General features: G+C 53.3%; 1 protein-coding gene across 4 annotated transcripts in view; it reads left to right on the top strand.

Annotated features, from left to right (window-relative positions):
- Positions 1 to 23,936, top strand: part of CD276 (CD276 molecule) — an 89,336-nt gene that overhangs the window by 40,405 nt on the left and 24,995 nt on the right. For all 4 annotated transcript variants that reach the window (XM_042851578.2, XM_005306348.5, XM_065558601.1 and 1 more), the window contains 4 exons: positions 1,440 to 1,603; positions 7,795 to 8,145; positions 9,550 to 9,846; positions 21,727 to 21,867. In XM_042851578.2, the coding sequence (XP_042707512.1) occupies positions 1,555 to 1,603; positions 7,795 to 8,145; positions 9,550 to 9,846; positions 21,727 to 21,867 (838 nt within the window). In that variant the 5' untranslated portion in view covers positions 1,440 to 1,554. The remainder of the gene's footprint in view (positions 1 to 1,439; positions 1,604 to 7,794; positions 8,146 to 9,549; positions 9,847 to 21,726; positions 21,868 to 23,936) is intronic.

Genomic DNA, 23,936 nt, shown 5'->3' on the forward strand with positions numbered 1-23,936 from the left:
AACAAGGAGAAATTAACCATCCCCCCTCCTTCCTCCCACCAACTCCTGGTGGATCAAGATCCAACCCCCTTGGATCTAAAAACAAGGAAAAATCAATCAGGTTTTTAAAAAGAAGGCTTTTAATTAAAGAAAAAGGTAAAAATCATCTCTGCAAAATCAGGATGGAAAATAACTTTACAGGGTAATCAAACTTAAAGAGCCCAGAGGACCCCCCTCTAGCCTTAGGTTCAAAGTTACAGCAAACAGAGGTAAACACCCTATTAAAAGGTACATTTACAAGTTGAAAAAACAAAGATAAACTAACACGCCTTGCCTGGCTGTTTACGTACAAGTTTGAAATATGAGAGGCTTGTTCAGAAAGATTTGGAGAACCTGGATTGATGTCTGGTCCCTCTCAGTCCCAAGAGCAAACAACTTCCCAAACAAAGAGCACAAACAAAAGCCTTCCCCCCACCAAGATTTGAAAGTATCTTGTCCCCTTATTGGTCCTTTGGGTCAGATGTCAGCCAGGTTACCTGAGCTTCTTAACCCTTTACAGGTAAAAGGATTTTGGAGTCTCTGGCCAGGAGGGATTTTATAGTATTGTACACAGGAGAGCTGTTACCCTTCTCTTTATAGTTATGACAGGAACGAAGCCGGACAAGCCTGGCCTCTTTGAAGCATGTGGGCGAGAGAGGCAGTGTGTTCATCACTGGTAACAGTGACCGTTGCTGGGGGCAGGATTATTTGCATTCTGGTAGCATGTAGCAGCCCAGTTGAGGTTGGGGCCCTTTGGATGAGCACCGTATGCACGCCTCAGGAGAGACTGCCCCTGCCCCAGACAAGACAAGGGCTGTTTATTCCCAAAACACAGAGACCAACTGACCTTCCCAGGGCTGTGCCAGGAGTTGGTGGCAGCAGGTAATAGAGTGCAGCTCTCCAGAATCCCAGGCCAGTGCCTGACCCACACAGCCATCTCGGGTGGTTGGACTGAGCATGGCAGGAGGTGGGATCCTGAGCTGGATGCACTCACACTCTGAGCTAGTGCAGCCACGGGGGGAAATACTGGATTAGGAGCACCAATGGCCAGACAGTGGGCAACTGGGTTGTATGGGCCGATGGCCTGTCTGAGCCGATGCAGGAGGCAAGCCAAGTTTGACCCCTCCAAGAAGGAAGAGTGCCAGAAAGTCCATTATGTGCAGTAGGGACCTTGCTATTGCTGTTATATGTGGAAAGTGCTCAGATGCCACAGTGATGGGCAGCAGTGTAAAGCCCTTAGGGAGATAGGTAGTGGCAGGACACAGGCCGAGGCGGGTCTCTGGCTGAGCTGATGTGCCGACTCTTTTGTGCCGGTGGGGTTGAGCTCAGCCCTGCCTTCAGCTCTGTTCCTGGTGGGCCCAGCCCGGAGTCCCTGCTGTCCACGGCAGTTCATGCTGATTGTTGTGTCTCTTTCTTTTCAGCTCAGGGCAGCTCCTGCCAAGAGGGAAGATTCCCTTTGCCAAGGACACGCGGGGCCTTGCTCTCCCCTCCCCGCCGCCCCTCACTGACGCTCTGGGATCTCGCCCTGCAGCACAGATGCCCTGCCCATTGCTCATCCTGGGCCTGCTGGTGCTCGCTCCAGCCGGTGAGTGGGGCTGGGCAGTGTGGGGCTCTTCAGGACGGGAGGTGGGACACTATGATGGTCCAATGCCCCAAGTGAGAACCTGGCCTGAGTTACAATCTCCACAGACTGCCGTAGGCCCAGGTCCCATTCCTATTGGGGTCAGTGGGGACTGTGACTTGGTGAGGAACAGGATCTGGCCCTTTCTCCATGGTGCCAACTCCTGGGATGTGTGGTGTGAGGGTCGGGATTTCAGAGAGGGCTGGAGCTCATCTGGCGATGACATGAGACCCTCCCGCCCGGCTGTCTCTCCCCTCTGCTCCCGGCCCTCACAGGGGAGTAGGAAGGAGCAAAGAGCCCAGCAGCTCAGTGCGGCTTTGCTCCCTCCTCTCCTGTGAGCACCAGGGGCAGAAAGGTTCCTCTCCCTGCCCCTCTTCCCCCTGCTTCTTCCCTGCAGCATCCAGTCTGGGAAGGAGCAGAGGGCAGGTGAAGAGCCTCTGGAGCTACCCCTCTCCCCCCCAGCCTGGAAGGACCATTCTGCAGCCTTCCCAGGGTTGGGAGAGGGATGGAGACCCCCAGGAGGAGCAGAGGTGAGGCTGGAGGGGGCAGAATGAATGGTGGGGATAGGATTAATTGTTGGGCAGGGGACGGGCAAATGTGGGGTGAGAACTCCAGCAGTAGGGGCCAGATCACCTCCTGCAATACACTACTTGTCACCCACGTGCTGGGTGTGGGCAGGGGAGTTGGCCATGAACAGATGGACTGATGAACCACAATAGAGTCTTTGGACCTGCAATTGATCCTATGGGAATCTCTGAGAACAGATGTTGTCATGACACTTCCCAGATCTGCAGGTTTCAGCTGGGCTGTCAGGAGAATGGTCTTTCTGTCTGCATTTCAGTTGCTTCCACTCCTGGCTGAAACCTCAACACGACATAGTGTTTGTTTCCCACTTTGGGTGTAAACTCAGGTAGGTTTTGACTTCTCTAGAGTCACAGAACCTGGCAGTGGTTCTTGGGTGGGGCATGCTGGGCGGGTGGGAGATGTTCTGGCAGCAAAGGGCAGAGGCAGGCATGGTGCTGGTGGGGGAAGCGTGCTCACCAGCAGCCCTTGCTACACCATTGGGAAAGAGGTCGCTTGGTTTCCCCCTGCACCCACTGCAGGGCAGGTCCAGAGCCATGGTCCAGTATTGCTGGTAGCACTAGTGGCCTCCGTGCTTGTGTTCACAGGAGCTTCTGTAGCCGTCTCATGGCTGGCCCCTGTGCAGCAACGTCGGCAAAGGTGAATTCTCCAGCAGTGGGGCAGCCCTATCAAATCCAGAGGCGGAGCAGCCCCATTAGGTCATATAGTCCCGCATTCTGCCAATGCCATAGGGGATCGAAAGACGGATCTTGTGTGGCAGGGAGACCAACTGAATTCAAATGGTTTCGTTTGTCCCACCTCCAAGTCCTGGAGGAGCTGTCTAATTGGTGATGCACCATGGAAGCGTGGGGCTGGGGGAAGAGGCTCCAGCGGTGTGACTCTTGTCCAGCTTGGGGGCTTGGAGCCAGGCTGGTTTGTGCCTGTGCAATGGGTGTTCCCAGCAGGCTTGGCAGGACAGGGCTGAGTGTGGGAAGTTGCAGCCCTGGTCGAATAGTGCAAATGGAGCAGTGGGGGAGCAGGGGTGACAGCTGGGTTGGGAACGGGTTGCAATGGCAGATCAGAGGGCAGGGGAGGAGGAGAGGACCAGAACAGCAGGGGGCACTGGACAGTACTGAACCATCTAGCACTGGGGAGGGTAATCTACAGCCCGCAGGCCAGATACAGCCTGTCCTGGCCCCGCGCTGCTCCCGGAAGCGACTGGCACCATGTCCCTGCAGCCCCTGGGAGGGGAGGGGGGCAGAGGGAACCGTGTGCTGCTCTTGCCTGTGGGCACTGGCACCCCACAGCTCCCATTGGTCAAGACCAGGGAACCGCGGCCAATGGGAGCTTTGGGGGTGGGACCCACAGGCAAGGGCAGCACACGGCGGAGCTGCCTGCCCCACCCCACCCCCAGGAGCCACTGCCGGACATGCTGGCCCCTTCTGGAGGCGGCGCGGGGCCAGAGCAGACAGGGAGCCTGCCTTAGCCCCGCTGCGTGCCATTGCCATCCTGGAGCAGCTCGAGGTATGCGGTGCCGGGCTGGATCCCCCACCCCAACCCCCTGCCCTGATCCCCCTAACACCCGGCCCTGAGCCCCCTCCTGCACTCCGCACCCCCTCCTGCACCACAACCCCCTGCCCTGAGCCCCTTCGTGCACACCGGACCCCCTCCCACACCCCACACTCCCTCCTGTATCCCAACCCCCTGCCCAAGCCCTACATTCATGGCCTTGCATACAATTTTTCCACCCAGATGTGGCCCTTGGGCCAAAAAGTTTGCCCACCCCGATCTAGCAGGTCCCGTTTTCCCAAACTTGATTTAAAGGCTGGCACAGATGGCATCCAGAGAGGAAGAGACAGGCAGGTGAAGTAGGGTCATTCCCTGACGTGGCTGGAGGTTTGATAAAGTCAAACCTCTGGCTCCATCTAGTGTCTGAGAAGGAGTCACACACATCTTCCACTGGGCTTTATTCCAGCTTGCAAGTACTGATGTGGCTGCTGCACAGTACCTGTTAATTGCCTGACACCTGTGGCAGCTGCAGGATGGTAGGAGTCCAGAGTGGTGTCGCGCCCTCCCCACCCCTTCCAGAGCTGGAATAATTTTCAGATTTTGTTTTTTCTTGAAACATCTAAACCACTGTGTTCCCCTTGCATGAGTTAGTCCATTATTTTTCCTCCTTTTAAAATATTTCGCTCCCTCTCTTTTTTCCTCTAACATCTCTCTCCCAGGGCATATTTACACTACAAAATTAAGTCGATCTAAGTTACATCGATAAATAGTAATTAAATTGCCTTTGCCTCTCCATACCACATTTCTTGTGTCAGTGGTGTGTGTCCTCATTAGCAGTGCTTGCGTCGATGCAGAGAGCAGTGCACCATGGGTAGCTATCCCCATGGGCGGCATGTGAACTGCTGGCTGGGGGAGGCTAGCCCCAGCCCTGCCCCTTCTGTCAGAGGCCCCTCCCTTTCTGCCCCCCAACTGAGCCCAGAGGCCCCCCACCGCGGCCTCCAGCCCAGAAACCCCCCACCGCGTCCTGTGTCTCCAGCTCCCTTGAAGTATCCAAGGGGAGCTTGGGGTCACTGCTGAGGATGGCATGCAGCTTCTTATAGAAGCAGCATGTCTGCAGCTCTGCACCAGAGTGACTGCCTCCCTTGCCTTCTGGTATGCCTGCCACAGCTCCTTGGCTTTCACACAACGCTGCTGTGGGTCCCTGTTGTAGTCCTTTTCCCCCGGGCGATCTGCTTGTTATATGTCACCATTTCTACTGCTGGATTGGAGCTGTGCCAGCACAGCCTCTTCTCCCCACAGACCCAAGAGATCCCCCTGCTCCTATGTAGCCCAGGCAGGAGCATGTTTGCTGCACGGAGCCAGCAGGGTCAGCTGGGCAGTTGCTATGTGAACTCTCCATGCTGACCAAACAGGAAATGGAATTTCAAAAATGTGTGGGGCTTTAAAAGGGGAGGGGCATGTTCCTGCGTACCTGGCAGCTGGGCAGCAGAATTCAAAACAGTGACCAGTGTGGGGCATTGCGGGAACCTGTTGGAGGCCACTAAAGTTGACATGAGTAACGCAGTGTCTACACTGATGCTGCGTCGACCTAACTATGTCGACCTAAACGCGACTCCTCTCGTGGAGGTGGAGTTATTAAGTTGGCGTAATGGGTGAGTTACATCGGCGGGAGTGACATTGTAGCATAGACGCTTCCAGAGTTAGGTTGATGTAAGCTGCCTTATGCTGACCTACCTCTGGAGTGTAGATCAGGCCTCATTCACGTATGGATATTTTCTAAATCCCCCTTTCTCCCGATCTCCCTGTTTTCTGTCAATCCATATTTGAAACGGGGATATTGGTAAAAGCTGTGCTGGCAGAGCTGTGTGCGGTGGGTAAGTGCCATTTGTGCAGGCTCACCCTGCCCCTGTGCTGGGCAGGAGGCCAGAGAAAGGCAGCTGGGAGAATTGCAGAGGCAGGGAATGGTTGCACCTGTGGAGCTGGTTGAAGTAGATGGGCATCTAACTCAAACCCCACAAGACGGGAAACTGGCAGAGCGATGAAATGTACAAAATTGGATTCATCCTGAGGCAGTATGGCCAGGGCCATTAGATCCAGATTCAGAACGACTCCTTCCTGTGGGGACACACACACAGGGCTGTGTCATCGTCTGTTGTTTGAATGAGATCTTGGGAGGGGAAAGAGATCCACAGGGAACAGACAGGAAATGTCACGTTGGTTCTGGAACGGTGGTAATGGAGTTGAAAAGAACAATGTGTGTTCCTCCAGAATCAGGGTACTGCTTTAGGGCAAAGCATAGAGCGAGCATCCGTGCGTGTGTACACATGCACGTTCATGCACCCTTCAGTGAGAGAACATGGGTCATTGAGAATGTTCCCCTAAATGCCCAAAGACAGCTGGTGCCTAAGGACTGTGCTGGCACTTGGGAGATAAGCACTCTCCTCTCAGCTCTGCCATTGACCTGCTGGGTGACCATGGACAAGTCATAGCCCTGCTCTGTGTCTCAGTTTCCCCTCCCACCCTTTGTCTCTTGTTTCTTTAGCTTGTAAGCCCTTTGGGGCAGGGACTGTCTCGCTATGTGATTGTACAGCGCCTAGCACAATGGGGCCCTGATCTCAGCTGGAGCCACTGGGGACTGGTGGAATATCAATAATAATGTTTTGGGGCCGATACCTCTATTGTCACTTCAGCGATTGGTTTGAATCTTTGTCGGTATAACATCCGGTATAGCGTGCTAACATCAGCTTGCTCTCCAGATTCCTCTGACAGCAGAGATGCAGCCAAGGGTAAAATCTCTGCAGACTCTTTCCCTGCGAGCACCTTCCCGTTACAGCCAAGACAAGAGCCATGGGTATAAAAGGAGACCGCTGCCCTCGTTAATGATGCTGAGTTACTCTTTCAGGATGGCTGCGCACTGTTGCGATGAGAGACCTAGAAGGAAGAGGATTTTGACAGAGGATGGTTGTTTGCTGTAGGGCGTGCTGCTAGCAATATCGCAGAACTGGCAGGAAGGCTGCGGGTTGACTTACAGGCACATTGCCCAGGCAGAAGTTACAGCCATGAATACCCTGCACCAATACAGAGCTGAGCTGAGCAGAGGGTCCCTTCTAGGCTTGGGTAGCTGCTCTGTACCCTGCGATTCCCCTCGGGTGGCGCCATCCTTGGGTCTCTGCCATTGGAAGAGGGTTCAGTTAGTGGTGGTGGCCAGCTGAGGGCAGCAGTGCTGCAGATGTGGGGGATAGCGCCTATTCTGTGATGCAGGCTGAGAGTGGCTCCTGCTGCGGCAGACTGTGTTGGCTCAGCTCTGTCATGCCCTAACCCAAAGGGACTTGGTATGGATGCTGTGATTTAATGGGGCTTTCTCTGCAATCACACCGCTGTGAACTGTATTCCTGTGAGCTCCCACAAGCTAAGCAGGGTTGGCTGGGTCATTTCTGGGATGGGAGACCTGCAAGCAAAACAGAGTGCTGCAGGACAGAGTGCTGGTGAATCAGTAGGGGGCATTCTTCCCTGAGAGCCAGCACTGGCCAGCAGTAGGGGATGTTGTGCTGTTGGGTGAGAGCTCACATCCTGACCACTGTGATCATTAAGGATCAGAAGAAGAAGGGTTGTTAACCCGTAGTGTCCTGGCCAAATTCTAACTGTACAGTTTGCCTTCCTCAAATCCCTACAGCAGTGCCAGCTGGGTTCAGAGTACTCCTTTGCTTTCTGCCCTAAACTGCTATGTTCTGCTGCCAGGCAGCTGCTATGTTCCTCCCCAGAGGTGGCCATAATGGTTGTGTCTGTATATGCAGCACTATCCTGCAAAACCCTGGTGTGGGGAGTGCCTGTTGACTCCATGTGCAGAGAAGGAAACGGAAAGGCACCTCAGTGCTTTGGCCCTGGGGGGTAAAGCCTGACCGCCCCAGAGGCCCCCTCCCAGTCTAGGGGAAGGGAAAGCTGGGCTGAGGTTACCCCCTCGTTGTCCAGGGGCCCTTTGCCTCTAGCCCTGGTTTGCATGGTGCTGTGGGCTGGGAGGGGTTGTGCCATGGCAGTGTTTTTAGAAATGTCTCACTGTCATGTGCCTTTTTCTCCTCTCCCGCCAGGCTCAGTGGATATCCGGGTCCCCGATGACCCTGTGATCGCCCTCTTTGGTCGGGACGCCGTCCTCCACTGCTCTTTCTTGCCTGATGCCAGCTTCAGCCTCACCGAGCTCAGCCTCATCTGGCAGCTGACGGACACCAAGCGGTTGGTGCACAGCTTTGCCAGCGGGCAGGACCAGCTGGCTGACCAGGGCAGCGGCTATGTCAACCGCACGGCCCTCTTCTACGAGGAGCTGCCCCGGGGCAATGTCTCGTTGCTGCTGCGGCGGGTGCAGATCTCCGATGAGGGCAGCTTCACCTGCTTTGTCCGGGTCCATAGCTACAGCAGCGCGGCGGTGACGCTGCAGGTGGCCGGTGAGAGACGGGAGGAGGGGCTGGCTGTGGAGAGACACCTGGGCAGGGCCCAGCCCCTCATGTCCCCTGGCAGAGCCATGCTCACCTGGGGCTTACCCCAGGTTTCCCCCGCAATCTAGTGTCTCATCCCCTCACCCTATTCCCTCCCACAGCACCTGCTGTCCTGCTCCCCATAGTCTCCCTCCATCCCTTGCCCTGTTTTCCTCTGCAGTTCCTGTCTCTTTTCCCTCTTGCCTGGCCCAGAGCCCAGCCATGGGTGGGTGGGATCTGGGAGGGTTCTGGGTCCTGAGCTGGGTTTTGTGATTCTCTCTCTCTCAATAAGGGCTGAGCTTGAACCCCAAATCCAACCTCCCCAGCTCTGGGAAGGGATAGACGTGGGGCTCCCAGCCACCCCCCACTTTTGCAATTTGGGCCCATCTCTACCCCCTCCCGCTATACTCCCCTGCCCCGGGGATCCCCTCTTAGATGCTATGGGGACGGGAAGGATTTAAATTACCTGGATAGCCTGTGTTCCCTCCTTCCCCTGGGGAATGCCAGCTGCTAGCCCCAGGAATCCATTGTGGGGCTTAGCTGAACAACTGCATCAAAATCCTGCAGCTGGCTCAGTGCAGTTAGCCCTCATGGTTAGAATATATGGAGATCTACCTATCTCATAGAGCTGGAAGGGACCCTGAAAGGCCATCGAGTCCAGCCCCCTGCCTTCACTAGTAGGATCAAGTACTGATTTTGCCCCAGATCCCTAAGTGGCCCCCTCAAGGATTGAGCTCACAACCCTGGGTTTAGTAGGCCAATGCTCAAACCACTGAGCTATCCCTCCCCCCTTGGAGCATGCAAAATGGATGGCCCCAGCCTGCTAGTCCCCCTTGGCTGGCCCTGGCCTCTGATGTGCTAGATGCTGTTTGCTGTCCACGGAAACCCCCCTATGGGGAGGGGAAAGGGGGTACGTTCTCAGCCCCCAGGTCCCATTAGAATGAATAGGTGTCACGTATATTGGGTGGGGGGGTTAGATGCCATGAGCCCGACCGATGTCCGGCGAGAGGGTGCAGAAGGGCTGCACTTTGTGGGGTGTTTCTGCATAGCTCATCGTTTTGCCTGGTGGGCTGTTAAGCTATCTGGGGCATCTGCAGCTCCCTCCCCCATCTCCAACTCCCTGGGTCATCTTCTCCATGGCCTCCCAACAGAGCATTGTGGGAAAGTTGTCCCAGCATGCCCTTTGCTGTATTTCTGAGGCGCAGGGAAGGGGTGGGTTGGGAATGGTGGCTTGGGTCCCAGTGGTGTGATGACTGTAGGGTGAGAAGCCCATGGGGGAGGAAGGGGAAATGACCTTGCATTAGTCATCAGCGCCCCCCTCTGGCCAGCTGGCTATCTTCCATTGCATCATACCGCCTCTCCTTTCCTTTTCAGCTTTGTATTCTAAGCCCAACTTGAACCTGGAGCCCAGCAAGAATCTGAAGCCAGGGGACCTGGTGATGGTGACCTGCCACACCTTCCGCGGCTACCCTGCGGCTACGGTGCTCTGGCAGGATGGCCAGGGCAACAACATCACGGAGAACGTCACCACCTCCCAGGTGGCCAATGAGGAAGGGCTCTTTGATGTGCAGAGCATCCTCCGTGTGGTGCTGGAGCCCAACAGCACCTACTCCTGCCTGGTGCGGAACCCCGTGCTGCAGCAGGAGACCCACGCCTCCGTTACCATCACTGGTGAGCCAAGCAGGGCATTATGGCAGGGATGGGCCTACTGCCCAAAGGCCCTGGGCATCCAGAACTCGGATCCTCAGGCTGGAGCTTTGGCCTCCCAGATAAAACCTAGAGAAGGGTGAAGGTGGTCCTGGAAAATGAGGACTAAGCGAAATCTTCCCCCTAGATGCCAGCCCAGCCTGTCAAGGGGCCCGGAGCTTGCCTAGGCAGCAGTCTCCCGGCCTTTCCTTTGGCCTCTTAGCCTCTGCCTGGCCTCCATGCCGTGCTGCAGGAATCTGGCCCTCGCTGGCTGATGTGAGTCTCTCTGATGTGCTGCACTGCAGGGGGATCTTGGGCTGAGTCAAAAGGAGTCCATGGCAAATCATTCCACCAGCTGGACGCCTGCGTCCATAGAGGGGCAGGCTCTGGGCTGTGGGAGACGCCCTGCTTGGAATGTGCAGCCTGGGAGGAGCAGGGGGGCAAAGGTGGCTTCACATCGCCTGCATTCTGGGCTGCTGCAGGGACAGAAGCAACCTGCACCGTAACCTGGAGCAGCCCAAAGGGTTGGTCTTATGGCAGCCTCCCCTGCACTGCTCAGCAGCCCCAAATCCCCGTGTTCCCTCCTACCCCTGGCATGCCACCAACACTGGGGGCTGAGGAGCGGGGCAGTGTGGGGCTGTTTATGCTGGGAGTTCTCCCTTGCCCCTATATGCTGCTGGAGCAGCATATGGGGCCAGAATCTGGCTCCTAGTCTCCACGCTCTCTGCAGTCCTGCCAGCTGCTTGTATGACAGACCTCCAAAGGACCCTTGGGAGGGAGGGGATGTGATGTGCATGGTTTGGTAGGTGGCACTCTTCTCTCTGAGTCAGCATAGAGCTAGTGCCCAGCATGGCACCAGGGGGCACTATGCTGCCAGAGACGCAGTCCCAGCTGAAATGGAAATAGAGGTCCTGACTGCTTGAGATCATTAAAGATCATTTTAGTGAAGTCCCAACATCTTGCATAGACCTCAACTCAGGCAGTTACATTCCACCAACCTAAATCACCTGGTATGTTTCAATAGGGTAAGGTGTTTTTCACGTTTTTTCTTACACTGTTGTGCAGCTGTGAGCTGTTAAAGAGTTGGTGTGTTCCCCACAGAGCACACTGGGAGCCTTGGGGCTGTAAGATTACCGTTAAGTTCCACTAACATCCTAATAAGTAACTTCCCTGAGCAAATCCCGGTAATTCCTGGGCCACGAATATTCCTGTAATTACAGTAATCCTTCCAACCAGGAGCCTACCGTTTTTCAGTGTAACTCATGTCCTGGTGAAGTTCCTGGGTAGTTCCGTTCAGCTAATATGCTGACAGTTTGATTCCCGCAGGCTGTCAGTGGCACCACTGCATTGTTGATGGCTGATTGTTCAGTGCTGTTCCCTCCACTTGATGACAGAGCAAGGAGGAGGAGGGAGCTGCGAAAACAGATCATAAATATAAACAGCCCCAGTTTATTAAACACTGTTTATTGTACAGGAGGTTCTGCGTTGTAAGAGCATTGTTCAACTTAGCCACTTCCCTCTGACAGTGTCTTGCTCTGCTGGCTCGATAAATAAGAATTGTCACAGCTGGGGCTGCCAAGGGAGCACAGTCAGGGCTTGCTCAAGGAGACTGGCAGCTGATAATGCCAAGGTTGCAGGCTAGTTCCCCATACAGGCCACCACTTGCAATGCCTGTACCCTGGGCAGGTTGTTTGCAGTGGGGATCACACCTGTGGTGTGGATGCTGGATCTTAAAGCATGACCTTCTACTTGAGCCAAATCCCAGTTGTCAGCCTAGGCTGCAGCAGGCGTAACCTGTGTATGAGCCCAGCCCTGGCTAGAGGGGATAAGAGTGCTACGGTGAGTGGGCGAGCGGGTTACACATGCGCCACCCCCTCCACCCACCTGGGTGAGACTGACTGGCTGCAAGACAGCCCCTGGCAGAGCAGCTCTTTGTACTGCAGCATGATGGGCACAGGCCAGGCCCAGGACACATGGAGCACGGACCATGACTGTGATATTGTGAGCCTGAGGGACCTAAGGAAAGTGGCCACCGTCCAGAGCCCTTAGCCAAAGGAGGCCTGGCAAAGGAGACAGCAGTGCTGGGAGGGTTAGAGCCATCTGGGGGACGCAGGGTTCCTTGGTCGGCAGAGCTGTAACAGCCGCACCTTCCTCCAGACCTCAGACCACGGGGCAGCACTAACCTTCCCCAGGGACTAGGGACCCCATCTGAAGGGGAGATAGGCAACAGTCCAACCAGATCCTCTGCTCCACCCAGGTCTCTCTTGCCCAGCCAGTGGTTGTGCTGTGGCTCAGCCCTTTACTGCCCTGAGACTCGATCGGCGCCCCTCAGCCCTCTCGCTGAAATTCACCCAGCCCTACAGTCCTGCTGGCACCCCTTCCGGTCCCCTTTCCCCTTCAAAACACACAGTCCACCCATCCGGCTGCTGCTGGGGGACACTACTCCTGAGCAAACTGGGGCTTGGGGGTGCAATTTGTGTGGCGTACGTCAGCCTAGAGTGATGCGTCAGGCTGCTTTGGGGTGCAGACGGTGCTGGCTGCCCTGCTGTCCCCTACCGTCCCTGAAGAGGGAGCAGGGCTCAACTGTGGCTCTGGGAGGGCGGAGGGGAACGTTCATGTGGCTTTGCTCTTCCACCTTCCTCCTGTTTTCTCTGAGGAATCTTGCTCCCCTTCTCCTGGACACCAGTCATGTTCCCCTGCTCTGTGTATGTGGTCAGCTCCCCTCCCCCTCTCATTAGTGCCTAGATAGTCAGACTCTGGGGGGATCAGGGATGTTCACGCTTCATTTTAAAGAGGAAAGCAAGGGGAACGGAGTGAATTTGGTTTGGGAGTAGCCAGGCATCCTGGGTTGGCTACTCATCCTGGGTCATTTTATGCCTTTTGTGTTCCTGCTCCATGATTGAGCTACCCCAGCTGCTTCATTGGTAAAAGGGGTGCTTGAAATCTCTGCCCAGTGCTGGCCCCAGGCAGAGCCGCTCCAATTGTATGCAGCGGGACCCAGGTGGGTCCCAGGCTCCGTTTCCTGGAAGCTGAGCTTGCAGGAGAAGTTCGACTTCTCAGTAAAATACTTTATGGGCCTGTCTCGGGTCGTGCAGGTGATTAGCTTGCAGCTGGGTTATAAAGGGCTTCCAATTGTCCTTGCTAGCTCTGCTTTTATAGCTGCCTTGGAGATCTTTATAACCTTGTACACTTACCGGTAACATTAATTTAGTGCTTAATTATCCTTGGAACAGCGCTTGCTGGGATGTGAAGGAGGGTCCCTGGTGGAGCATAAAGCTTTTGGCTGGATTCATGGTGCTCTTTCCAGCAAGCTGAGCACTGCTGTGCAGATGCTGGCTGGAGGACCAGGATTTCTTTTGTACAGACACGGCTAGTGCTAGCCACCGCCACTAGAGGAATAGAAGTGGTGGGCTTGGGTGGCATCAAGGAACTGCATTCCCTGGGCCCCAGACCTCTGCTGAATGTCCCAGGGGAGTGCGTGGGGAGGGCAGTGACATGTGAGCACTAGACAACACTCCTTGCAGAGCGCTAATGGAATCTTGTCCAGCTGTGGTAAGCTGTGATTTCGGTGTACAGTGGAGTCGCATCATAGGCGCATTTAACTTATGCGATTTTAACTATACGCGCTCAGCAAAACAAAACAAAAAAAGAGAAAAATAACAATTTAAATATTGTACCTGTAGTGTGGGCGATTCTGCCCGCCATTCCACTCAATGAGCGTTTGACGATACGCGATTTTCGCCTTACGCGCTGACTTCAGAACCTAACCCCCGCGTAAGATGCGACTCCCCTGTAGTTACATGGATTGAGTGTGGGAGGGCTGGTCTACACTGTGTGTGTGGGGGGGTGTCGATCCAAGATACGCAATTTCAGCTACGCAAATAGCGTAGCTGAAGTCGAAGTATCTTGGATCAAATTACCTGGGGTCCACACAGCGCGGGATCGACGGCCGCGGCTCCCCCGTTGACTGCGCTACCGCCGCTCGCTCTGGTGGAGTTCCGGAGTCGACGGTGAGCATGTTCGGGGATCGATATATCGCGTCTTAACGAGATGCGATATATCGATCCCGGATAAATCGATTGCTACCTGCCGATACGGCGGGTAGTGAAGACGTACCGACTGTGATGTAGTGCTGACTCAGCTCCAGCATATGCCCTCTGCTGGAGAAGGGTGGACATGTACTGAAAAGCACTCGCTGAGACAGTCCTTCTGTTTACTGAGTCCATAAGTCCCAAGCTGGAGTGCTATTGCCTCCTCTCAGCGCCAAACATACGGTCTGTGGTGTCTGGCTTCACTCTGGTATCTGAGTGTGAGTGGCCACATATCATTCCAGTAGCCCCAGCCCGCAGCATTCTTGGCTTGGGTGGCAGAGCCTGCTGGGCGAAGGTCCCAGAATCCTGACCTTCTGAAGAGAAAGAGGCAGGATACAGACCACTTGTCCTCCCCAGGGTCCTGCTCTATAGACTGTCTGAAGTGGATAAGCTTATTGCAGGGAGCACCAGGTGGCACTTTTATAGTCTACCTTGGGAAGACATGCTGTGTTGTAGCTAGATTTTGGTGAGGCGAGGTTCTGGGGAGAGCCAGTGTCTTGTGAAGAGGGAGCTGCGTGAGCGTCAGAAGAGATTTTTGTGTGCCTTGAACTCTGAGAGTTAATTCCCGAGGCAGCATGGCCCTCTGGGAACCAAGCATTGGTGCTGAGCTGAGATTCTGAGGGGCTGATGTACAGGTAAATAAAAAAATTACACTTGGAATTTACCCGGATTTCACAGCACTGATTTCTCCTCTCCTGAGAAGCTGATCTGCAAGATCCTGGACTCCTGCTGCCTACCACTCAGCTGAAGGCAATGCTGGGCTCAGAATGGAATATTTATAAGAAGAAAGGGCACCACTGGCTGTGAAGAACATGTATCTTCCCAGACTTTCAGCACTTCCTCTTAGAGCACTAAAGGAATGTGAGTGGATAGGACTATAACTGCCCCAGTTTTGCAATTTTCTATATGGGCTTGAACATGGCTGTTTATCCCTCTTTAATCCTCTCCCTACCCCCAGTAAGATTCGCAAACTCATTTCTCTTGAGCAAGGCCAAACTTCTAAAGCAAGTGTGCAGCTTGTTGGCCAACCCATTGCAGTGCTAGAAGGAGCCCCAAGGCTCCTTTGAACCGAACTTCCCAGATGAAAGTTCTCCTGCGATAAGACATGGCAAATCTCTGGGCTCATGAAGTTGTGGGTGGCGCTCTAATGGGGAGCAAGTTTCTATCTGCACTATGCAGAGACATCCCATTGTTGCCAGCCCAAAGGGCTCGAGGGGACAACAGTGGTTCGTTGCCTGGTGTGCTTGGACCACTAAAGACAGCGAGGGGAGAAAGCAAGCCAAGTTTATTTCAGAGCTCTGAAATGGCACTAGGAGACCAGCATGTCTCAAATCAAGTGCAACAAATACAAACACATTTTACCTTTTATACTCCAAACTGTTTGCATACATCTCTTTGTCTGGCTTTTCCCCCTTACCCCTCCCTTTCAGACAACAGTTACAATAAGCTCTACATAAGCTTGTGAGAAAACTTTCCCAGTCTTATGCATATCTGTGACCTTGGTTTTAGACGCCTGCAAACTAACTACCCCCTCCCTTCCCTCGCTTCTTTATCTTTACTGTTTCTACTAGTGTGAGTGAAACTGCAGCCATCTGCTAGAAAAGCTGACCATTACATATTCTGCTTCAGCATCAAGGAAATTAGCATGAAAGTAGGTGAGAGTTCACAAGATGGGGTTCTGTGGTTCAGGTAGGCCCAGAGCAGAAGAGCTTCATCGGCACTTCTGGCCTTCCACTCTCCCGAGTTGGTAGCTATGCCTAGTGACACCAACACCATTGACGCTGCTGTCCGGCCTGCCTGCTTATAGGGTTCCCCCCTCAGACTGCTCAGTCCGTACCATGGATTCTCTCTCCACAGACCCTGGACAACAGAATTCAATGCCTGGAGAGAAAGCTCGGTTGGTGCATTCTCAGTAGAGCACACAGCGGGGGGCTGTGTATCTGACTTACTATTGAATCCATTGCAGTTCATCATGTGCAGTCCACTTGAGGTTTCCCTTGGAAGTTGTCGTGCTTTTCTGCCACCTCCATGTGTTTGTCCAATGGGCAAAATAATGGTATGGCATTTACTCCCTCACATCCTGTACCCAATGCCCAAGTCCAGGATTCTTTTCTCCTTCAGCAGGCTCTGGGGCAGGACTCTGGGATCAGAACTGTCCAGCGTTTTCTGTAGCTGGCTGGCAGTCCTTGCTCTGTGTCTCATGCATTTTGATGTGTGTGCTGTCATGCTGCTCTGGCATTGTACCCAGCTTTTCTTTCTCCTCCTTCCCAGCGGAGCGAGCTTGCACCACAGAACTAATTGCTGGGCAAATTAGCATGTAAATGTAAACAACTCATTTGATCCAGTTTTGTTTCTTGGGTGAGAGGGGTGTATGTGTTTGTAGGGAAGGCGGGTGTTGGGTTTGCTTCAGGTTCTTAGTGGCAGCAGCAGGAGCAGCAGGCTTTGCTGTGGCAGGACCATATGTACATGTGTCCTATATACTCCACTCTCCTTTCTCCAGCTGCGGCCAATGCCAGATACGTGCAAGCCACTGTAATTGACCTGCTTGTGCGATACCCTGCAGAGCCATGGGAAGAAATCCCTTCCTGATCCCTGTGGGCGACTGGCTGTTTCCCTGAAGCCTGAGGATTGAGGGGCCTTTTTGTTTTTAATCCCAGCTCGTGTAACCACAGGTACTCCTGTATTCTCATTCCTCAAACAAAATCCAGATCTCTTGTGACCAAAGCTACTCCTAATGATCAAGAAATTCGAAGACAAAATGGATGAAGAATAGAAACTGCATATTTATTTACTACTTGGCTGCCTCTGAAGGATCCGCACCCAGGGCTGCATCTTCCTTTATTTAAAACAAACCCAGTGAGCTGTTTATTATTCAGGAGTAGCCCAAACACTTCCACTTTGTGTAACACATCATGGGCTGCCAGCAGGCTTTGAACTTGGGACCCTTGGCACTAAAAGCACAGGCCTCTGCTACCTGAGCTAAAAGAAAAACTTCATTAGTTGGCACTAGCTGGCAGCTTTTTATCTTCTGTTTGGACCAGCTGCTAGAAGGAGCAGTCCACTTAGCCAGCATATTACACTGGCTGTAGAATTGCTACAGTATTTGGGCCATTGCTGTACCATAACAGCAGTTCTAGCTCAATTCCTCCCTCCCCCCTGTAGATCTCGGTACCTGACCCATGTGTGTATGCCCCAGGTTAGTTTCCATGGCCAGACACCACCCCCAGCCTATGGGTGGCCCACTGAGGTGCATGCCAGGATGTGTGTGAGTACCTCTGAACCTGTGGTGGGAATGTGCCGTGCCTGCTTCTAGCACTGCTGGAGTTAGATTGTAGGGGAAGGATGAAGCAGCACCTGAGTCTACTGTCTGGACTCCTAACACGAGACAGATCAGCATCTGATTTGAATGTATTAGTATAATTATTTAAAGGTTAATGAAGTGTTTTATGGAGCGACTCAACTGGCTGCTTTCCTGCCTTGCCTGCTGCATCCAGAACCATGGCGGAAGGTGGCAGTTAGAACATCCAAGGATCCAAATGGCCTGAGAACACTACACAGTTGTACAGGTGCTGTTGAGATGCTGCAGCTGGACTAGTTTGACAAGCAGTCACCTGATCTACCACTAGCTAATCTAACTCTAAAGCCCCATCACCATGGGCACAAGGCCTAGGCACCCTGTAATAATACCTAGCTCTCACAAAGCCCTTTTCACCTGTAGGTCTTGAGGGAGGTGAGAATCGGCTCCATTTTATAGATGAGGAAACTGAGGTACAGAGCGGTGAAGCCGAAGTTCGGGCAGCAGACCAGTGGCAGAACTGGGACTAGAACCAAACTCTCCTGAGTCCTAGTCGATACTCTATCCACTAGGCCATGCTGCCTTACTTAAAGCCCACTTCAGCCATATGGGATGGAGTGAGGAAATTAGCAGCTGTGAGAAGCATCTTTGCAGATAATTGCTGATGGTGATGCACTTGTAGCATATTCTAAATAACAGGACCAATCCTCACACTATCTTCCCCAGCAAACGTCACCAGAACATGCAGCATATCCTGTAGGATGCTCTGCAGTCTCTATTGCTCTGCTATGCTGAGAGATAGAGTATGTTCGTCTAAATACTATCTAACAAACCCTGAAGAGAGAAAGTTAAACATATTAACCCCGTAACATGAACTGTGGTTAAAGTACTGTCACAGCAAACAACTTTCCTCTATCTAATTTATACAGACACACATCTGCCCCTGCCTTCTCATCTTCAGTCACTCTTAGGATAATTTAGGTCTTGGCTGTACCAGGAGCGACTCACCCTCGTTGTTAGCGGCTTGGACCAATGCTGCTGTGAAGACTTTTTAGCTGCAAGCATAGGCAGGACCAATCCCTGGTCAGCACCAACAGCTGAGCCTGGCTTTGATCTCAGTTGTACATGCTTTGGTCTTTACGGTACTTGCAATTAAGCCATTTTCAGTACTGGTTCAGGCTACACCCACTGCTCAGGTAAATGGGGTCGAGCTAAGCTGGCAGGATGGGGACTCTGGTACTTGGCTGGCCCCCATTACCATGTTATTGGAATACTTCACAATCTAGCATCCCTGGGAGGCAGGGCAGGGCTGTTCTCATTGTACAGATGGGGAAACTGAGGCACAGTGAGGGAGTGACTTGCTCAGGGTCACACAGGAAGATGATGGGAGAGCAGCAACTTGAACCTAGATCTCCCTAACCACCTGGCCATCCTATCTCTCACATAGAGAACCCACTTGCCCTGCAACTAACTGTCGGGGGCTCCATTCACCAGGGCTGCTGAGCCAACGCTTTTCAACATTATTAAACCCACACAGATTTTCCTTTTGAGCTGAAGTTTATGGTTATAAGCAAATTATTTGTGATTATGCAAATTAGGCTATTTGCATAAACATTACACAGAGGCTGCACAAAGCAGTGACGGAGAGAACTTAGAAACCAGGTGGTTTTGAATGGTTCTTTGCAAACCGCAGTTCACACACTGAGTTTTTTTTATTGCTACATATATCTGGGAGTAACTCATTCTCTCCGTTGGCTTGGTTCAAGATCTCTCAGCTGAACGAGTCAGCTGCAGGCCTGGCGGCCATCCCCGTTCTGTGTAACGTGTGCATCCGTGACCCCACGATGGGAGAGTTTTTCTCACCAGTCATTATGTTTGACTGAGGTAGTCTGAAATGCAGGTAACTGGCGGAGGAATCAGCCTGCCCCACCTAAAACCCCCTCTGCCGTGGGGAGAGGAGACCCTCTGAACTGACTGCCTTTTTCCTTAGTGCTCTGGGCATCAGCTAGCCTCGCCCCCTTGTGCAGAGCAGGGTAGGGATGGGTGATAAAATCAGACTCCCCATCTTTATCCCAAAGCCCCCTTCGCTCTATTTCTGAGGTGTCCGTAGCTGGGCTGGCTTCCTGGCCGCAGGAGGTGCTGCGCGGCCACCCGTTCTGGTGAGATTTCCCACTCTGCTCTGCACACTCATGGACTTCGAGACGAACCCTGACTTAGGGCTGTGTCATCCCCACTGAGCCACCTCCACCTTTTTGCGGGCTGCCTATCACCGCAGCAAGGGGGACTGTGATAGCTCCTGAGCTCCGGGGGGGGCACTGAGATCCCCCCGGGCGCTGGTCTGGGGTCATCTGATGCACTCAGGCATCGACTCAGTACATGCCTAACTCCAAGCATGTGTCAAGTATCAGAGGGGTAGCCGTGTTAGTCTGAATCTGTAAAAAGCAACAGAGGGTCCTGTGGCACCTTTAAGACTAACAGAAGTATTGGGAGCATAAGCCTTTCGTGGGTAAGAACCTCACTTCTTCAGATGCAAGTAATGGAAATCTCCAGAGGCAGGTATAAATCAGTATGGAGATAACGAGGTTATCTTGCATAGTGACTGTCCAGTTTGGCCAATGTACATAGCAGAGGGGCATTGCTGGCATATGATGGCATAAATAACATTGGTGGACGTGCAGGTGAATGAGCCGGTGATGTTGTAGCTGATCTGGTTAGGTCCTGTGATGGTGTTGCTGGTGTAGATATGTGGGCAGAGTTGGCATCGAGGTTTGTTGCATGGGTTGGCTCCTGAGTTAGAGTTGTTATGGTGCGGTGCGTGGTTGTTGGTGAGAATATGCTTAAGGTTGGCGGATTGTCTGTGGGCGAGGACTGGCCTGCCTCCCAAGGTCTGTGAAAGTGAGGGATCATTGTCCAGGATGGGTTGTAGATCACTGATGATGCGTTGGAGAGGTTTAAGCTGAGGACTGTAGGTGATGGCCAGTGGAGTTCTGTTGGTTTCTTTTTTGGGCCTGTCTTGTAGCAGGAGGCTTCTGGGTACACGTCTGGCTCTGTTGATTTGTTTCTTTATTTCCTTGTGTGGATATCGTAGTTTTGAGAATGCTTGGTGAAGATCTTGTAGGTGTTGGTTTCTGTCTGAGGGGTTGGAGCAGATGCGGTTGTACCTCAGCGCTTGGCTGTAGATGATGGATCGTGTGGTGTGTCCGGGGTGGAAGCTGGAGGCATGAAGGTAGGCGTAGCGGTTGGTGGGTTTTCGGTATAGGGTGGTGTTAACATGGCCATCGCTTATTTGTGTCTAGAAAGTGGACCTCCCGTGTAGATTGGTCCAGGCTGAGGTTGATGGTGGGGTGGAAGCTGTTGAAATCATGATGGAATTCTTTCAGGGTCTCCTTCCCATAGGTCCAGATGATGAAGATGTCATCAATGTAGCGTAGGTAGAGAAGGGGCATGAGTGGACGAGAGCTGAGGAAGCGTTGTTCCAGGTCAGCCATAAAAATGTTGGTATATTGTGGGGCCATGCGGGTGCCCATAGCGGTGCCACTGGTCTGGAGGTATATATTGTCACCAAATTTGAAATAATTGTGCGTGAGGATAAAGTCACAGAGCTCAGCAATAAGTTGTGCTGTGTCATCATCAGGGATACTGTTCCTGACAGCTTGTATTCCATCTGTGTGTGGGATGTTTGTGTAGAGAGCCTCTACATCCATGGTGGCTAGGATGGTGTAGCCATCATATGCCAGCAATGCCCCTCTGCTATGTACATTGGCCAAACTGGACAGTCACTACGCAAGAGGATAAATGGACACAAGTCAGATATCAGGAATGGCAATATACAAAAACCTGTAGGAGAACACTGGCCACACAATAGCAGATGTAAAGGTAGCCATCTTACAGCAAAAAAACTTCAGGACCAGACTCCAAAGAGAAACTGCTGAGCTCCAGTTCATTTGCAAATTTGACACCATCAGATCAGGATTAAACAAAGACTGTGAATGGCTATCCAACTACAGAAGCAGTTTCTCCTCTCTTGGTGTTCACACCTCAACTGCTAGCAGAGCATCTCACCCTCCCTGATTGAACTAACCTCGTTATCTCCATACTGATTTATACCTGTCTCTGGAGATTTCCATTACTTGAATCTGAAGAAGTGAGGTTCTTACCCATGAAAGCTTATGCTCCTAATACTTCTGTTAGTCTTAAAGGTGCCACAGGACCCTCTGTTGCTCCGAGCATGTGAGTTGTCCTGTTGAAGCCAGTGGCAGTGCTCCCCAGCTTGCAGTTCGGCGTGTGCTCCAGTACCTTGCTAACGGGCGAGGCACAGGACAAAGAGCCCCTCAGTGTCCCTGTCCCACCAAACGCCCTTCCCATAGGAGGGGAACCTGAAGCCAGGGCATAGCTTCTGGCGGCCCCCGGGCCGTGCTTCCCCCTCTCTCTGTGGCAGCAGCACTGACCATGGTGGCATTTCTGTTTTTCTCTCTGAAGGCCAGCACCTCAGCTTCCCTGCCGTGGCTCTCTGGGTGACTGTGGGACTCGCTATCTGCATCTTGGGGCTGCTGGGTGCCCTGGCTTACGTGTGCCGGAAGAAAATTCGCCAGAGCTGCAAGGAAGAGGAAGAGAATGCAGGTAAGGAGCCCAGAGCCTGGCGCTCCCTCTCGTGTGTGTGTGTGTGGGGGAGGGGTGTGTGTGGAGGGATGTGAATTCTCAGTCTGTCTGCTCCGAGCCCAGAGGGCCCGTTTCAGGGTCGCACTTATGCATGGACTTGAGTCCCTCTGAATTCAATGGGCTCGGTGACTCCTCCGCTGGGGAGATGTGGACAGTTTCCGCTCCCCTTTGCCCCAGCATGCGTGAAGCACTTTGGGATCCTTTGGGGAAGAAAATGCTGGGCACCTGGCAGATCTGATGCCCATCTCCCTGGCTGTGACTTCCCTGCTGAGGGCAGTGTAGATGTTGCTGGCCTGGGAGGACCTGGTTATTCCAGATGTTATTGACTGGGTGGAGAAAACCTCCTGAACTATGGATTGCCACCACTGGCATGCACCTCCAAGGATGAACCCAGCTTCAGGGAGTTCGCCCTGCTCGGGGCAGCTGTAGGCGGTAGAGAATGCAGTATACACACAGTGCCTGGGGGAAACTTCACCATTCAAAGGCCTTTACCTGTGTCAGTGAAGGGTGAAAGGCTCTGCTGAATGGTGAGAAGCCCTGTATGCTTGAGAGGATTGAGGGGTGTTAATGTGGCTTGGAGCAGAGCTGCGGGGGGCTTTGCTAAGTGAGAGGCAGTAGAGGCAAAATTCTCCCACCCTGCTTGATGGATGGTCGTAAGCGGCCAGCTCCACTATCCCCAGGCCTGTGACATGGCCAATGGGGAGGTACCAACAGCTACATGTGCATGTGCATGCGTGTTTCACTGCTGCCTGATCTCAGCAAGCCTCTGTCCAGGAACGTACCCCAAGGGCTCTCACTGCCCTCTGGGCGGGCAGGAGGTTTGCAGACAGCTTCCGGCAGGAGCCTGGGTTAGAGTGAATTTAGTGAACTTAACTGTGAGCAATATGGGGTGTGAGGGTGGGAAGAACCTGTTTTGTGCAGGCTGGTGCTGCTCAAACTCGCACAGTGCACCTCCTGCCTGAGCCCTAGAAACCCACCCTCTCTGCCCTGGCCTGCACACCCCCTGCTATTCCAGTGCTGGGGCCAGCGCATCATAGCCCTGGCCCCTCTGTGCCAGTCCGCTCAGCTGCGGCTGAAGGTTGGGGTGCGCTGGCGGAGTTGGGTGTGGGAAGGTTGCCAAAGCACTGGCCTGCCTTGTACCTGACTCCATGGAGAGTTAATGGCATATTGAGCTCCTGTGTGCCACCAGCACCCCCTAACTCATTTGAAATAGCCTATGGCATGTGCTCTGCTTTCCTTACCCCCCCACAGGAGGGGCTAGTCTCCCCCTCTGGGGGACCCAGCTGTGCCAGAGGGGTGCAGCCTCCCAACTCCAGTCCTGATTGCTTTTGAAGTGTCTGTCTTCCTCCACTGGCACTGATTGCCTTTGCAATCACCATCGCCTCACAGTGGGGGAAGGAAACAATTGCAGATGAGCCGCATTCTGCCGGATCAACCTTCTGCTGGGCTGCACACCACCTGGGGGCAAGGGGTAAGAATGAGGCAGGCCAGTCCAACCACCCTGTGCTATCAATCATCGGGAGGTGACGAAAGATCAAGGAGCCCAGGTGTACGTGGGGATGGTTGTGGTGCCCGGTTTGTGTTGCAGGGGGTTGTTTGGTAGCCCTAGCCAATGTGTTGCCTGTGCTGATATTGCAGTACCATGGGAGGGAGGCCCATAATACAGGAATGGGCCTGCCCACAACACTCTGTGCCTTGTGTGTATCTGCTGCTCTCCGGATATGTGACTGCAGCATGTGTAGGGATACCCAAGCAAGCTTTGATCAAAGCTCAGGGTCCTGCAGGGGCAGGGCTAATTCCAGCTGCCACAGCTTCACTGCTGGATCAAAGCCAGCTTGGGTCTGTCTACGTGCGCTGCAATCACACATTTTGATTGCTGTCTAGACATGCCCATTGAATGGCCAGGTGCAGTGCCCCCATGTGGCCGAGAAGAGAGAGGGCTCATTTGTACTGCTATTGAATTCAGGCTGCTGGACCCAGACAGGATCCTGTGGTTTGCAAAAGGGAGTGCTGGGGACTGCAGCACAGCA

This window comes from Chrysemys picta, chromosome 10 (genome assembly GCF_011386835.1).
Source record: "Chrysemys picta bellii isolate R12L10 chromosome 10, ASM1138683v2, whole genome shotgun sequence".
Taxonomy (NCBI): domain Eukaryota; kingdom Metazoa; phylum Chordata; order Testudines; family Emydidae; genus Chrysemys; species Chrysemys picta.